The sequence below is a fragment of the Choloepus didactylus genome, chromosome 9, assembly GCF_015220235.1.
Source record: "Choloepus didactylus isolate mChoDid1 chromosome 9, mChoDid1.pri, whole genome shotgun sequence".
Classification (NCBI taxonomy): domain Eukaryota; kingdom Metazoa; phylum Chordata; class Mammalia; order Pilosa; family Megalonychidae; genus Choloepus; species Choloepus didactylus.
Window position 1 is genome coordinate 53969579 of NC_051315.1, and position 16462 is coordinate 53986040.

The window sequence follows — 16462 nt, forward strand, 5'->3', positions numbered from 1 at the left end:
TTCATACATTGAAATAAATGTTGTTTTAGTGGTGGTTGATGGTCTAATTATTATTCCAACTTTGTCCATAGATTTGTTTCTCTTAAATGATATTGTGAGCAACTGAATGGCCTTTTTCTCCTCTAAGGGTAGGACAAAAGACTTTTCCTTTTATCTTTTGTAAACTCAAAGCTTTCAAAGATTCTTCTATTTACTGGAGATGAAAGTAGTGGGAATGTATTAACTAGTTTATCTTTGTCATTTGAATTGCATTTAGTACTATCATTCACATCCCTATGGTCATGTTCATTTTAGAGAATTTATAGCATGGCAATTTTAGTATAAAATTTTTATAAATTATTTATTATTATTGCAAATAATAATAAATGTTTATAATATCAATCAATAAATACCTAAAGTAATCATTCAAGGGAGTAGAGAGCATCTTCAAATATGTTCTTTTCACATATCAGCCCTAAGTATTCTTAAGCATGTTGAATTTCTGTACCTACTAATGAAACACAGCTTCTCTTAGGTAAAACATGGCAAATGTTTTGTATTTTTATTTCTATGAATAGTAATTTTTAGACTGGAAATGATCTAACCATGACTAGAGAGGATGTGAAACAACAATATGTTTCAAATCAAAGCTGAGTTCTCATTAAGTATATTCCTGTTTTTAAACATAACCATAGACAAGGAAATGATTAAATTATGAAAATATTGGCTAAATTTATTACATATGTCATTCTAAATAAAAACCGCACTAAATTATCTACCATTTTGTCCTGTCTTCCCCACTAGACTGTAAATTAGATAGGAATTTTGTTATATAATTGTATACCCAGTGCTAATATATCATCTGACATAAAAAGGGGTCAGTGAATGTTTGGTCATAAAGATGTAAAAAGGCATCTTACTGTCAGTGAATTATGTCAGGTGTGGGCAGAGGGGCAAAACATGTTTAGCCTTGGCTTTTCAAGATCTCTTAAAAGAACAGTGTGTCAGAATGGTCTATATAACAGTAAAACATTTTAGGAAAAAATGAAGATAAAGCCCATACATAACACTCTGACAATGCTTTGCACCTAATGTTTTTTTTTTCCTTCCAGAGGAGAAGCAAACCTTCCCAAGTAGCTTCTATTTTCTAAAATCATGTCGATTAAAAAAATAATAATATAGTTATAAAACTAAAGGTGCTGTGCTATAAATTCTCTAGGATAAACATGACCCCAGGGATGTGCACTATAATACTATGGTACTAAATTTAAGTGTAGGAATAAGCAAAAAATAAAATGCAGCACAGATATTTGTTTATATTGTACACTGCATTCATTATAGAAACTCACATTTAAGACTTGATATAAGACAATGCCTGGCATTTAAATAAAAGTCTAATTTAGAATTTTAATATTTCGAGTTTGCAGATAGTCAGATACCCTTTTTTTAAATTGAATTCTTATTTATTAGTATTACTTCTACATCATCCATGATGAGAGATGAGAAAATATTAAGAACTCCTTATAAATATGACTGTATATGTAAAATAAAGTGAATAAATGAAGCACTTATCTGTAGCAAATTAAATGTAGTTACAAAGTGCTTAATACATAGGAGGTTCATAACATACAGAATTTGTTGAAAGAATGAATATACATACATGTCCTTTTTTATCCAAATAAAGACCTTAATTCTCCTTTCCACTTTATATAGAGACAGACACAACTCACAGTGCTAATCATTTATTGACTTGTTTGTCGCTAGAAACAAAGGAAGTGGTGATAATATTCCCTTGCCATAAGCCTGAAACTCGTATTCATTTAAATCACTTCCAGAATTTGTTTTGCATAAGACATTCTTTCCCTACTTTTTGCTGGATAACAGTTCAAATAATTCAGATTCAAAACAGATTTCTAAAGCAACAAAGGTTACACATTTTCTATGTCACTCATCAACTCAAATCTGTCACTTATTCCGTTTCCAGTGATTTGCCAATTCCCTCAAAGGCAGATGTTTCCTGTCATCTCCCATGTCTGTGTACCTGTTTATACCCAGCTCTATAACACTGCCAATGTCAACCAATTTGCTGAATATCACTTAAAACAAAACAAAAAAATACATGTTTAATATTTACACAGAATATTTCATTCTTCTTACATTTCTATAACTCATGGAATTTATGTGTTCTTGAAAAAAATGTAACTACATGACTGTATTTGTGATACTAATTCATTCATTTTAAATGTTAAATCTAGTTCAAAAACCCCATTCAGAACTACAAGATATTAACTATACCTGTTTCAATTCTACCCCTGATTATATTGGATCATTTATATGCCACTATTTCTAGTTCTGTCCCAAAACCTTCTCTTAAATTTTCCTATCAGATGAATACAGACTATCAGATAAATACAGACTTCTATGGGATATGCTAAGTCGGGCCATATGGAATACTTCAGGATCAGACACAATTATGATTATGTAGAAAAAAAAATTCTTTTTAGAGTATTGTCTTTCTCCATCTGTTTTAAGTTGCACTTGATTCATAAGTCCAATAGTCTGAGTACATAAATTTTTCATGCTTAAACAATGACTAACAATAGTAGATCCCTCAACAGATATTAAATAAAATGAAAGCTATACCAGGCTTCATGAAGTCATTGCTAGTAACATCTGAAGAGTCACAGCCTTAATTACACTGGAGTGCAAATTATCTCATGGTTGGGCTGAGCCTCTTTTTGCCTTCAACCTCCTCCTTCTGCTTCAACATTGGCTACTTACTGCTAATTGTTAGCTTTGTTGTCAATGAGGAACTAAAATTGGATTGGTACTCTGCCATCGCAGTCAGTATTAAAATGCTTTCCCAGAACCAGTTTAAATTTTTGTATGTGTGAAGCTAAAGATGAATCAAATTTTATATGGTTATTGGAATCCAATAACTGACTTTGTTTAAGAAAAAAGTCACATCGTTGTTTTGCTGTCCTAATTATGATGTGGATAATTCAGTTCTTTACACCACAGTTAGAGATTGCATATTTTTACTTCTAAATTCAAGACTTACACTCTTAATTGATGAGATATTATATCCTATAGTGGCTGAATTTCAGAATAAAACTTTTACTCTTGTATTGTGTATCTGTATAGTATTTTCAACCACATTGCTTTATCAGTTTTTATAAATTATAATAGAGTAATCCAATACTTTAAAATATAATTCTGTACGGCCTATATAATTATAGTTATTTCTAGTAACATTCATGTAAAACTTTGAAATAAAGACATTCTTTATTGTGTAAATAATTATTTTATTGCATTATCTTACAATCATGTTTTATTCATATTTTATCTGAAATAAAACTCTTAAGTGAAATGTAATAGAACTTTCTGGCAAGCATAAGGAATACTTTATAAGATGTTCAAGTGTCACCAAATTTGTTTCTGGTTTTCCTTATAAAATCAATAAATAATAACCATATTACTACTATATACCCAATAGTAAAATGGAAACAGCAAAGCCAATATGTTCAGCAAATCCTTAGTCTATGTTTGGGCTCAGTAACTGGCTAAGCAACTCACTGCTAAATCCCTATCTCACCAAAAAAGTCTTTAAAAGAAAAGCACCTAATGTTATATATTGCACATCTTCCAAGTAACTCAGAATAGGCAAAAACTTAAATTTTGAACATTCAAATTCCAAGGATATACTGTCACTCAAACAATACTTCAAATATCTGGAAACTCATCCGAAGAAACAAATCTCAAAAAATTACTATGTGAAAGGTTATCTGGACTTCTACGTCTGACCAAAACAGAGTAACTGGGACCAGATTTATTCTCCCTTCTGAAATAATCAATTAAGAAAAAAACCAAAAATACATGAAACAATGGTTTCCAAAACACTGGACCTCTGACTGTGATGTTTTGAGATTCTGGGAAATGGGAAACAAACAAGGCAATCTCTATGATTTTCTCAGTTTACTACTTGAATTTTCAGGTGTGGTGCATAGAGGATGAACCTAGGCTAATCCTGACAGGCTCCCTGAACTGGGGAGATAGGCCTGAGAGACTGGGGAGACCAAGGTGGCTACAAGTCACAGAACAGAGTACTAGAGAGGAGAGAGCTGACCAGGGAGAACTCAGGGAGATCTTCAGAGGACTCCCTGGGATATTCAGAGGAATACTGGTCAATACATGTGTGTGAGGAAACCACCTGAGGCCAAGGATTAGAGGGAATATACTGCCCAGCACTCACACAGAGCCAGGAATAGTGCTTGTTCCTATCAGCTAGACTGGTAAACACATCATTGTAAATGGGCCGTTAGGTAGAGAATTCATTAGGGTCTTGACTCAATAGTGAGGAATAATTAGACCTGGACTAAATGCTGCCCTGGTCCTACTTGGCAAGTCTTCAAAGCAAAATGCCAAAGGATCGTACTGTGTTGATAAGTAACATAACTATTCCCCAAAAAAGCTCAAGAATTTTCTTAGGAATATAAATTAGCACTCCCCAATAGTGAAATTAGCAATGTTTGGAATTTCATTGAAGATTTCCAGGTACGTGGGAAAAAAAAAAGAATATATGACCCATAATGAAGAGAAAAATCAACCAGAGCTGACCTAGAACTGACTGAGATGTTAGAATTAGCTGGCAAAGGACATTAAAACAGTTATTATAACCGTATTACTTATGTTTAAAATGCTAATTAGAGACATGGGAAATTATATTGCTCTTTTAGAGATGAAAACTACAGTGTCTGAGATGAAAAGTACATGAGATGGAATCAATGAAAAATTAGACATTGCAGAAGAAAAGATAAAGAACTTGAAGACATAGCAATAGAAACTATCCAAAAAATGGAAAAGCTTTTTTTTTTTTTTTAAAGATTTTAAAACTCAGATGGAAATACAAAGAACCTAGGATAGCTCAAACAGCTTTGAGAAAAAAGAACAAGGTTGGGGAGCTGCCACTATATGATTTTAAGACATTATAAACTACAGTTACTAAGAAAGTATGGTATGGGTGTAAAGAGATACAAATAAATCAATTGAACAGAATGGAGTCCTATCACAGAAAATAGACCCACTCACATATGGACAACTGATTTTTGACAATGGGTCAAAGGCAATTTAGTTGAGAAAACATATTCTATTCAACAAATTATGCTGGAATAACTAGATATTCATATACAAAACAAAAAAAAAGATGAATCTTGACGTGTACCTCATATCTTACACAAAAATCAACTCAAAATGGTCGTCCACCTACATGTAAAACCTAAAACCATAAAATTTCCAGAAGAAAATATCAGAGAAAATCTGTGACATTGTATTAGGCAAAGGTTCCTCGGACACAACACCAAAAGCATAATTAAAACAAACAAAAGACTTGATAAATTGTATTTCATCAAAATTAAAACTTCTGCTCTTCCAAAGTTACTGTTAGGATAATGAAAAGACAAGTCATAGATGAGAAAATATTTGCAGAACATATATATGATAAAGACTTTTATCCAGAATATATAAAAAACCCTCAAAACTCAATAATAAGAAAACAAAAAACCCAACTAAAAATTAGGCAAACAGTTGAACAGACACTTTACCAGAGAATCTGTGCGAAGATGTTATGAAAAGATGGTCAACATCATCAGTCATTGGGAAAAGACAAATTAAAACAACAACAAGATACTTTCTAGAATGTCTAAAATTGAAAAGACTAACCATATTAATGTTGGCAAATATGTGGAGAAACTATAGCTGTCAACAACATGAATCACTATGTTTCCCCATGATTTTCACCTTTCTATTTGATTTTTTTTTCTTTTTAATCAAATACTGCTCTCCTGTCTCTTCTCAAGATTAGAATGCCCCATTCACCAGGCCCCCAGTCACCAACAGACTTTAATAGTAATGAAAACCTAAAGTGGGAACAGCACATGCCTTCTTGATATCCTAATATGGGATGTGGCAAACACCTTTTGTGCTGCAGAAACCCTACAGAATGAATGTATAATATTTTCCCGTTAACATTTGAGATCAAATATTCTGTATAAAATTGCAAATGTCATAATTAGGGGTGAAACACTAATAGTTGGAAATATCAGTTATGTTTCTTTTCCAAGTTAAACTCCTCCCCTGAGGTTTCATGAGACAATTGTAGAGTAAACCTTATCTGAAATGCATTCTCTACTCCAATCTAATTTTCTTCAATATAATTTCTGAAAGTCATTTGACTATAACCTCAGAAACAATTTTAGGTTTGAGGATCTTTCTCTTTTCTATTGACAGTATCTATATCCCAAATAAAAAGCCAGTTCCAATTCAACCTCTCTTGGTACAACAATAATCCTATTTAGAAATTTTAAAAAGTGCTTTGCTTATTTTCAATCAGTACCTGAGCTTCTTCCTGTTGCTTTTTAAGTTGTTCGAGCATCTGCTGAAATTCAGCCTCTTTCTGCTCTGCCTCCTCCAAGGTGGCCTGATTCTGTTCCTCGTAGGCCATGGCCACCACAGCCAGGATCAAATTCACCAAATAAAAAGAGCCCAAGAATATAACCAGAACAAAAAATATCATGTATGTTTTTCCAGCAGCACGCAATGTCTAGGGAGAAAGAAGAGATAATTACACTGGTTTTTTAGGATAATGCTCCAAAATAAAGGTCTGATTACTATAGTCTGACAGTCAGGAGACTGTTTGTTTTAGTATCTAATATATTTTGACCAAGATTTTCTGGCGTTGAAATGCACACAAAAATATAATCAAATTATCTGTGGTATGACTGTAGTGTCATTTGATATAAATATACATATATTCAAATTAGTATGCATTAGGTATACACTTGAGCCCTGCTAAAATGCTTTTCTGGGATTCATGACACAGGTCAATATTATGAGTGGGAGCACTGAACCTTTAATTGCTTTCAATGGGATTCCAAGTACAGGGCAGCCTATTCTCAGCACCATCTGGAAGTGGTATCTTTCTTTCCTTGTAACCCCAATTAACTATAGCTTTAATTTGAAATTTTTATGAAATTGTTTTTGTTTTTAGTTTTTAATATATTGTTTTCATCTCCACAACTAGATTATAAACTCCTCGAAGTCATGATCATTCTTTATATGAACTAACCGAATGAGCAACTGGAATCCTAGGCATACTCGCTTTATGCCGGACACTCCTCTATAGTCCAAAAGGTTACAAGCAAATATCCATGTTTGTAATTTATGATTTGTTCATAAAAATAAATTCTATACATATTAATTTGACCTTACCAACTGGTAAAGATTTTCCCAGTAATCTTGAGTCATAAGGCGAAATAGAGACAGGAAAGCCCAGCTAAAGGTGTCAAAGCTTGTGTAGCCATAGTTGGGGTTTCGACCAGCTTTCACACAGATGTATCCTTCTGGACACTGCCTATAAGAGAGAGGAATGGAGGTAAGGTCAGCATCACAATTTTATTGATGTTGATTTATAGGAATCGTGAAAACCAGGAATTGCTCTGTGATGAATTTTCTTGCCTTCCATTTCCATAACACTTCAGGTGATTGCTCACAGTGAAACTGTTATCAGATGAAATTTATTGGGAAAACCAATGAAGAACTTAGATGCAAAGGAGTAAGATTTACAGACATCTAGATTCATTTGATTCTAATACCATCAATATCCCATTTTTTACAAATTGCCAGTATCAATAATTAAAAATTAAAAACCAGAAAATAACCAAAGAATAGGAAATCACCTACAAAGCTACTTTATCATCCACTTATGTAGAAATATTTTGAGTAAAATTTATATTTTGGAGCAATTTTAGATTTGCTAAATTACTAAGCTAGTACAGAGAGCGCCTATTTAATTCACATCCAGTAGTCCTATTATTAACATCTTAAATTAGTATGGCATATTTGTCACAATTAATGAACCAGTATTAGTACAGGCATATTTTAGACCATCCGTCAATTGGAAATTGTCTGGTATTTTTCTCATGATTAGATTGGGGTTATGGGCTTGGGGGTGGAAGACCGCAGCGGTAAAATGCCATTTTCATCACTTTATATCAAGGGTACATATTACCAATATGACATCACTGTTGAAGTTAACCTTGATCACTTGGCTTGAAGTTGTGTTTGTCAGGTTTTTGCCCTATAAACTTACTCTTTCTTTTCTCCTTTTCCATATTGTACCCTTTGAAAGAAAGTCAGCATGCACAGCTCACACTTAAGGACTGGGGAGCTATGCTCTTCTTTAAGGGTGTAGTATCTACATACATTATTTAGAATTCTTCTGCATGGGATATTTTTGTATTTATTTAATACTTATTTTATACTTTATAATCCAATGATAATTTATTTTTTGCTCAAATTGTCAGGTGTTGGCCATTGGAAGCTTTTTCAGTTGATTCCTGTGTCTCATTGTATAACCCCATGATTCTCTCTTTTTCCTTTATCTCTTTCTTTCCCTTCCTTCCTTCCTTCCTGCTTTATGAAGATTAAATAATTATCACAACAGCCATAAGAGAGGAAGATATTACTCTCTGCATTTTAGACATGAGAAAACAAGAAACAGAGAACTTAGAACTCCTTACCAGGGACAAATGGCTAGTAAACGGTGGATTTAGGAATTGAACCATGTATACATGAACTCTAGACCTATGCTTTTACCCACTACACTCTCTTAACAAAAGCTGATGAAATTATGAGGAAATAATTCCCATAATTATTTTCATATAATGCTCCATCTATGTGACCTGTATAAATATCACTAGCACTTAGGTTTTCATGGCCATATCTGTTCCCCATTTTCTAGGATGACTAAAGATATGGTTAAGTTCTGTCATCTAAGAGTTGTTAACTGTTAATATCCCTTGGCTCTTAAAAATTCTCTATCTACCCTGACTTAAAACTAATTTACAGTACTCTTTGGAATGTATGTGAAGTGTGACAAACTATCAGGATGACTAAAATATTATGGCATTTCTATTGCAGAATGTGACCAAAACAAAATTGTCAAGTATTCAGGCTTAGCTTTGAACTTGCCTTTGGCACCCAGGTGTCCCATGGCTTCTTTGCATACTTAATGCTATTTCAGGAATTGAAAAGTTACCAAAACAGTTTCCCAACAGGGCTTGTATCCTGGATAGCATAATTTATTCTGGATATTTTCCGGCTATAGCAAACTCATCCTACCAATACATACACCAATCAAAGTGTGCCCAACTTGTATTCCTAAAAAACTCTGATGGGTTTATAGATGAGAAAGATTATGGTCCTTCATTCTTTGGAACAATAATTCAGGTACCTCTTACATATGAATTATGGAGAAAAGGTCTTCACCCAAAGGGATGATTTTAATGGTTGTGATTTTAGGACCAATGGCAATTAAGTAAGATGGAGAAGGTACTACTAGGTAGGAAGTGTCACTCCATAGTGTATACAAGGAATTCTACCTTTGTGTATGTTTTTCTAGTTGCTTTTTTTGCAAATTGTAATACATCTTTAGGAAAAAATGTCTTCCTTACCCTGCATCTGAGCCATTTCCACAGAGTAAAGGGTCTTTTTGTCCATCCAAGATGTAAAAGTGACCTGTTAATACAAAGAATAAACAATTTCACTTCATATTAATCCTATTCATATTGGGCATAAGGGAGAGTTTGACTATCTCACTTATTTCCAAAGTGGGCTGCAATAAAATATGTTTACAAAATGACCTGACACCCAATTATTTATAATTGAAGACACATTCAGCAACACTAAGGTTAAGATAATAATGTGGGCAATACTTCTTACTGTCATCTTCAATGTAGTCCTTCCAGTTAAATGTGCTTATTGTTATATTAACAAAGGTCCCATTTGAACCCATTGTGCCATTAAAGTAGGAAGTGATGTTGGTTTCAAAAGCAGAATCGCTTGGAGGCCATTGCAAACATTTATTCCTCAGGTTGCCCATGAACAGCTGCAGTCCAATTAGAGCAAACACGCTCAGGCAGAACACAGTCAGGATCATGACATCCGAGAGCTTCTTCACTGACTGGATCAGGGCCCCCACGATGGTCTTTAAACCTGAGGAGAGAGAACAATAAGTCAGCTTAGGAAGCGTGTCATAAACCACGATTTCTTCTTACTAGTTGCACACATTCTCCATTCCCCTACAAACAGTTGCTTGGCTGTTTAGACACCAAAGCTATGGACAGCCTGATGGTTTTAGAAATGAATGAAAAGCAGGTTTAATTTATGAACAGTGTGCTTTCCAGAGATTCAAAGTTTACATTTCTAAGCAGGAAGTTTTGTTGGTGTGGGTTTTTTATGTGCTGCTATGAACATGTAAAGACACACTTGCAGTTTTTCTTCACTTTTTACACTAGCCTCCAAGTAGCAATGATTTAAAGAAAAGAATTTCGAGATAATACACATTTCATGCCATGTGCATGCTGTTCAGTAATAATCTTTTCTTCTTTATAAAAGAAAGGAGAAATAGATCTACAGTGGAGTGGTAAAATCCAAATCAGTTAGTAAAGCCATGGTAGCAAAGCTTTTTCTGAATGCAAAAAGAGAAAACTTTACATCAAAAAATGCAAAAAAATAAAAAAAGGGAGAGAGCAAACTAGTATTTTTTTAATAGATGTCTCATGCAATTTTATCTGTTAAACTCGAAGGCTGACTTTATAAGTAAGCATGTCACTTCTAAAATTTTAGGAACTGAATTGACATTGAAACATCATTTGACATTCTTGAATTTAACAATAATAATAAGCAACAAGGCTAATGTTGTAAGTGTGATTTCAGTTTCAGTATTATTTCAGTGTATTTAAAGCCAGCCTTGGTGTTTAACCTAACTCTCACCTGGAATGACTGAAATTGTTTTCAGTGCTCGGAGAACTCTGAATGTTCTCAACGCTGAGACATTGCCCAGGTCCACAAACTCTGTCACATATCTGTAGTAGGGGATTTCACACACAAACACAATAACACACAAGAAAAGTTGGAGATACAAAGGGCCTAGCACCTTACACCAATAACTTCTTACCTGGAATTACAGAAATAGTTTTCAGAGCTCTCAAGACTCTGAAAGTTCGAAGGGCTGAAACATTGCCTAGGCTTACAAATTCTGTTACATACCTGTAGAATTAAATCAGAGTTACTGATAGTTTTAGCAAAGTTTATATTAAATAAAGAATTAATTCTGGGTGCCCCTTGAGATTAATAAACAGAATCACTATAGACTTCAAGGTGCCATGGGCTGAAAATTGCTTTTAAGGAATAAAAGTTGATGCTTTTTTTCAATGTAACTTTCATCCATAAGATAGTTTGTTTTTTTTTGTTGTTGTTGTTTTGTTTTGCAAAACTAATCAAAGTACAGTTGGGTGGTATTAAAATATAGTCAATGAATAATTTCATTTTGATGAAGAGAAAGTAATTCCATTTATGATTCAATTACTTGATATATTAACTTTGCAGTATGTATTCTAATATGCAGTCGCAAAATGTATGAGGCAGGTAGGTAATATGACTAACAAGAAAACTCTACATTTAAAATGTGTCATAACAACCAAATATATTCTGCAACTATTTTATTTTTTCATTCAGAAATACTCACGCCATCACAATAACACTGAAATCCAGCCAGTTCCATGGATCCCGAAGAAATGTAAAATCTTCTAAGCAAAACCCTCTTGCCAAGATTTTTATAAGTGACTCAAAGGTATAGATCCCAGTGAATGTGTACCTAAGAAAAGCATCCAAGCAAGTTAATAATTCCTTATTAACTGTTAAAATAGATGTTTTTCTTATATAGCAATCCATTCCTTTTGTGTTGTTTAATCCACTCAAATCTGGTTCCTTATTTCTACTTATCAAGTAATCCATTAATTTGATTAATCATATAACTTGAATAAAGAGAAACTGAAGATAAAATATGTTCCCCAAAGAACCTGATATTGTTTGGCTATTTAGGTTTTCAAATAATAGCTTTACGTATTTTATAGATAATCAACCTGACCCTCAACAGCACCCTTATCTGATAGAAATATATAATACAAGCCACAAATGCAGTTTTAACATTTCTAGTGACCATGTAAAGAGGTAAGAAGAAGCAAGTCAATTTAATTTTAATATTATACTTTATTTAAACAAATATATGCAAAATGTTATCATTTCAACAATTTACACTAACCAAATTTCTATTGTCAATAGACACATGCGGTTAGTGGCTCCTTACGGGACAGCATGGCTCTAAAGGCAACATTTCTTGGATTGCACTATTTAAAATAAAATATTTCATTTACAATTTCCTGATGATTAGATTTATTTTCAGTGATATTTTACATTTCTAATCTAAAGATATGATTTGGTTTCTTTGATTCTTAAGACTAAGGTATAGAGTTATAAAGCTGCTCCCTCCTCTCTCTCACACACCAAATGTTTTAATTTATCAGTATGTTATGCATGTGTTTACCTGGTTACCAAAATTCAGTATAAAACAAAATCACTGAATCTACCCTTGGATCAGCTACTAATTCTAGGCAATTGTGCCAAATCATTTAACTTTGCTCAAATTCAGATTTCAGACTCCAAAATGGTGGAAGACTTTGCATTTGCTGTTTGATATGATGCATTTCTAGCTTTCTTTCCTCAGAATGTTGATAACATAAATTATTTTGGTTTCTGTTTCTTCCAGAAGTCGTTGAGAGAGTTCCTGTTTTTCAAATTTGTGTTCTTTAAAATGATTTTAACAAATTTAAATTTATTCTTCAGATTGCTTCAGACAAGTCACAAAGGGCTGATTTACTATCATAAACATTCATATTTTCCAGCCTACTAGTGTTTTATATGTGAAAAACATTAGGGTAGTTATTTTTATAATATTTCCTGTAGACATTTCTTTCATATGCAGGAAAAAGAAATCAGGAAAATGTAGAAATCTTCTCATCTAGTTTTCCTAAGTACAGTCTCCGTCTTTGTTTTCAACTTAGTTGATTTCGTGATGAATAACTATAGTTGTTCTGTCTGCTTAACATAAACTTCCTGGCTATAGTAGAAAAAAAAATATTTTATTACACAAATCAAGTTTATGTTTACTTGCTTTTAAGTTGGGTTATTGTGTTTTATGTGTAACCACCATGATATTTCTGTTTGGAGTGATAGCTGGTTTTGTAAAAGGCCATTAAAAACACCTCACATATATGTTCTATTTATTATATTATTGGTTAGTGCCCTATGGTCTATGCTAAATTATCTGTAAAAATTATTATGGGTAAGACTAAAGTCCTACTCCTTATTTTTTTTTTTTGGAAAAGAAAGTTTGGGGGACATTTGAAATATATGGTGGGGGTTTAGAGCTGTCCAAGAAAGAGAGCCCTAGAATTTAATATCTGAGTTCTGCACAGAGCAGGTGTTCAAGTGTGCCTATTAACAAACTAGATTGAGCACTAAAGTGTGAATCAGGGGACCTTGATCTTCCTTAGCTCTGCCTCAACTAGGCTTCTAATCATGCTGTGGGTTCTGTCTATGGTACAGGTTTTTCCTGCAATTATTAGGTCTATGAAAGTATCTTGTCTTATATACTACTACTCTCACTGTATAATATGGTCCTTAAGACCATCGGTGGGTGTATGTCAAATCTTTTTGAGGGACTGTTTCTTATACTGTCAATAACTTCTGTTTGCATCACAGAACTGCTTTATCACCTCCTTTCATTGGGTTTTTTGAGTGTGGTGTGTGTGTGTGTGTGTGTGTGTGTGTGTGTGTGGTTGGCAGTAACCACTCATATTTTGCATGTTTCCCTGCTGCTTTGCTGTCAAGTAATTAGAGATAATTGATGAGGAAAACCATGCAAAATTTTCCAACTGAAACGTGCAAGTCAAAAACTTTTGTGATACTAAGACTATTTTCATAATGGAGATAATATTCTCTAAGTTCATACTGTTTCTTTAAAAAGAGAGACCTACATATTCAATTATCTCCTTTACCCATTTCTTAATAATGTTATGTGAATAAATGAAATGGATTCATGTTTAAATGCCTCAATAATTTCAGCTGGGTATAGCACACAATAGTTTTATATAGATATGTCCATTTGTTAATCTCAAATTTTACATGGTAACTTGCAGCTCTATTACATAATTTTAGTCAACAGACGAAATGGATTCTCTACCACACTGATTTTTAGGGAATGTTTTCAAGTGACTATTAAAAAATCTTTAATTAATTCATTAAATAGTGATAAACAATGGCTTAGAATGGTGCAGTGAATCCTCATAGAAATCCATATAAAAAGTTATAATGGAAAAGTGATAGTGTTAGTCATAATACCTGCTATTGGACATTACTTTTAAGAATATAACAATAAAAAGGGCATACTAAATAAATGTTTCATGGAGTCACTCAAATACTTGGTTGTTGTCTTACACCAGACACAAATAACCTATATACCTAAACATGTGCTATTCCATTGAAAAGCACATTTCTTTGACATGAATATCTTCATATATTACTGGCAAAGAAATAATGTTATGATGTAGAAATTGCATTAGTTCATGCGTAATTTATTCTAATGTATTGACTTTCTGCAATGATCAGGGGCAATTTCTTTTCTCACAGTTCTGAGAGAAAAACCTTAGCAATAAAAAAGGATCTTAATACTTTAATGTTGAAAATCAACAGAAGTGTCTTCTTTTAGTGCAAGCAAGGACTGGTGTAGGGTTAAATATTGAATCAAATGTTTTCCCTCTCAGAGGAGGAATCATAAGGCCTAGGGTTTAAGACTGCAAAGTTCTGATTGATTTTAGATGTAAATGTCAGTAGAGATTTAACTGTTCTAATATCTTTTTATTGGGATTGTTATTGTTTTATTAATGCCCTGGTTACAAAAAATTTCATAAGTTCTGAGTTATTTTCCCTTAATTATAACCGCCCCCCCCAGCTCTGTTATTTTTTGAGCACAGTTTTGGTGGGGAGGTTTCATTTATTTTTGGAACACACCTATAATGTTTTAGCACACTTGCTGTGCCTAAATAGCCATTATATCTAAATATAAACTAAACATCTAAATAACTTAAATACCTAACTATATTTTCCTGAATATAACTATATAACATATAACCAAAATTAATAATTTAACAAAATAGAGCTAAACCCATAACTCTATTTTATTGGAATATAATAATAATAATATATTATAATAAAATAATTCCATTCATCAGATTACTCAAATGGTCATTGTATTTTATCCAAATTACATGACTATGATTGAGCCTCAACTTTTAGACTAAATGACTGGTTTACTTTACCAGCTAATGTATACTAATTTATAAACTTTCTTAAATAGATACAATAATTGAAATTCTTGGAAAAAATACTTACCACAAAGAAGAACAACTCCCCCAAAGAACTTCCCTTATCTTCTTTCATATTATGGAATTAACGTTTTCTTAGACAGAAGTATATAGCTTGACTTCAAAAAGTGGAAATCATACATCAGACCATAACCATAAAGAGTCTGCTAGAGAATTTGAGTGTGAATTTCTCATTCCAAGAAGTTATTCCTACTTACTCTACATTCTTGGTCCAGTCTGGAGGGTTACTCAGGGTCATAAATACACAGTTGGTCAAAATAGTACACATGATAAGCATGCTGAATAAAGTAGACTATAGTTAAGGAATAAATGCCAGTACATTGTTACGGCCATATACAATTTATCCAATACAATGGATATTAGTCAATACATGTTAACTGTGAAATTAATCTTACTTATTTGTTTTAAAACAATGGCAACAATAATAAGAAAGTTCAAAGTTTATCATCCACGTTGGTCAACTTTTTTTCATTTTATATCATATCTTCAAAAAGCTGAATTTAGTAGAGAAAGAGATCTCTATTTGAAGCAAATGGGAACCATTCTGCATTCTACTCAGTTGTGTGAAATAGCACTGCCTGGATAAATGACCATTCTTTAGTAATTTTACAGTATAAGTGTAAAAGTTGTACTACAGATATAATTTAAAGCCTTCATTGACTTAAAAAGGTAAAGAAGGCAACACAAAAATCTTGAGAATGTACACTCTAGTTTATTAAAAGATTATATTGATATTTTTTTCCTGTGTAGCTGAGAAGTCTGCTGTAAAAAGATACTCTAGAAGTTTTATAGTGATGTAAGTAGTTCTTTTTTAGTTTGCAGCATAAGAATAAATGAAGTTACTATTTTTGTTGATGTTAGTAGTATTTTCTGACTTTCTATTTTTATTTTAGACTGTGGGAAACTCAACAGGTCATCTAGCTATCTTCCTGTATGTAGCCCATACCATTCTTAAGACACCCACAGATAAGCATTATTTTTGATGACTTCCTGAGAATGACCTGTATACTTTCTCTTGGAATCTCAATCCAGACTTTACTGCAAGGAAATTTATACTTATTTTGTTGCAAATCTTTTATTTTAAAGTGTAAATATAAACACAAAGCCATATCAGGAGCAAATTCAAACACACCTCAAAAGGT

The 16462-nt window shown here is 32.8% G+C and overlaps 1 protein-coding gene across 7 annotated transcripts in view; it reads right to left on the reverse strand.

Moving 5' to 3' along the window:
* SCN3A (sodium voltage-gated channel alpha subunit 3) overlaps positions 1-16462 on the reverse strand; it is a 114988-nt gene that overhangs the window by 65439 nt on the left and 33087 nt on the right. For 4 of the 7 annotated variants that reach the window (XM_037849283.1, XM_037849287.1, XM_037849285.1 and 1 more), the window contains 7 exons: positions 15518-15607; positions 11564-11692; positions 10810-10901; positions 9757-10029; positions 9489-9552; positions 7246-7387; positions 6371-6577 (listed from right to left, as the gene is read on the reverse strand). In XM_037849283.1, coding sequence (XP_037705211.1) covers positions 6371-6577; positions 7246-7387; positions 9489-9552; positions 9757-10029; positions 10810-10901; positions 11564-11692; positions 15518-15607 — 997 coding nt within the window. Of the gene's footprint in view, positions 1-6370; positions 6578-7245; positions 7388-9488; positions 9553-9756; positions 10030-10809; positions 10902-10993; positions 11086-11563; positions 11693-15517; positions 15608-16462 lie in introns of all 7 variants that reach the window. The other 3 variants (XM_037849288.1, XM_037849286.1, XM_037849284.1) reach the window with 1 other exon arrangement.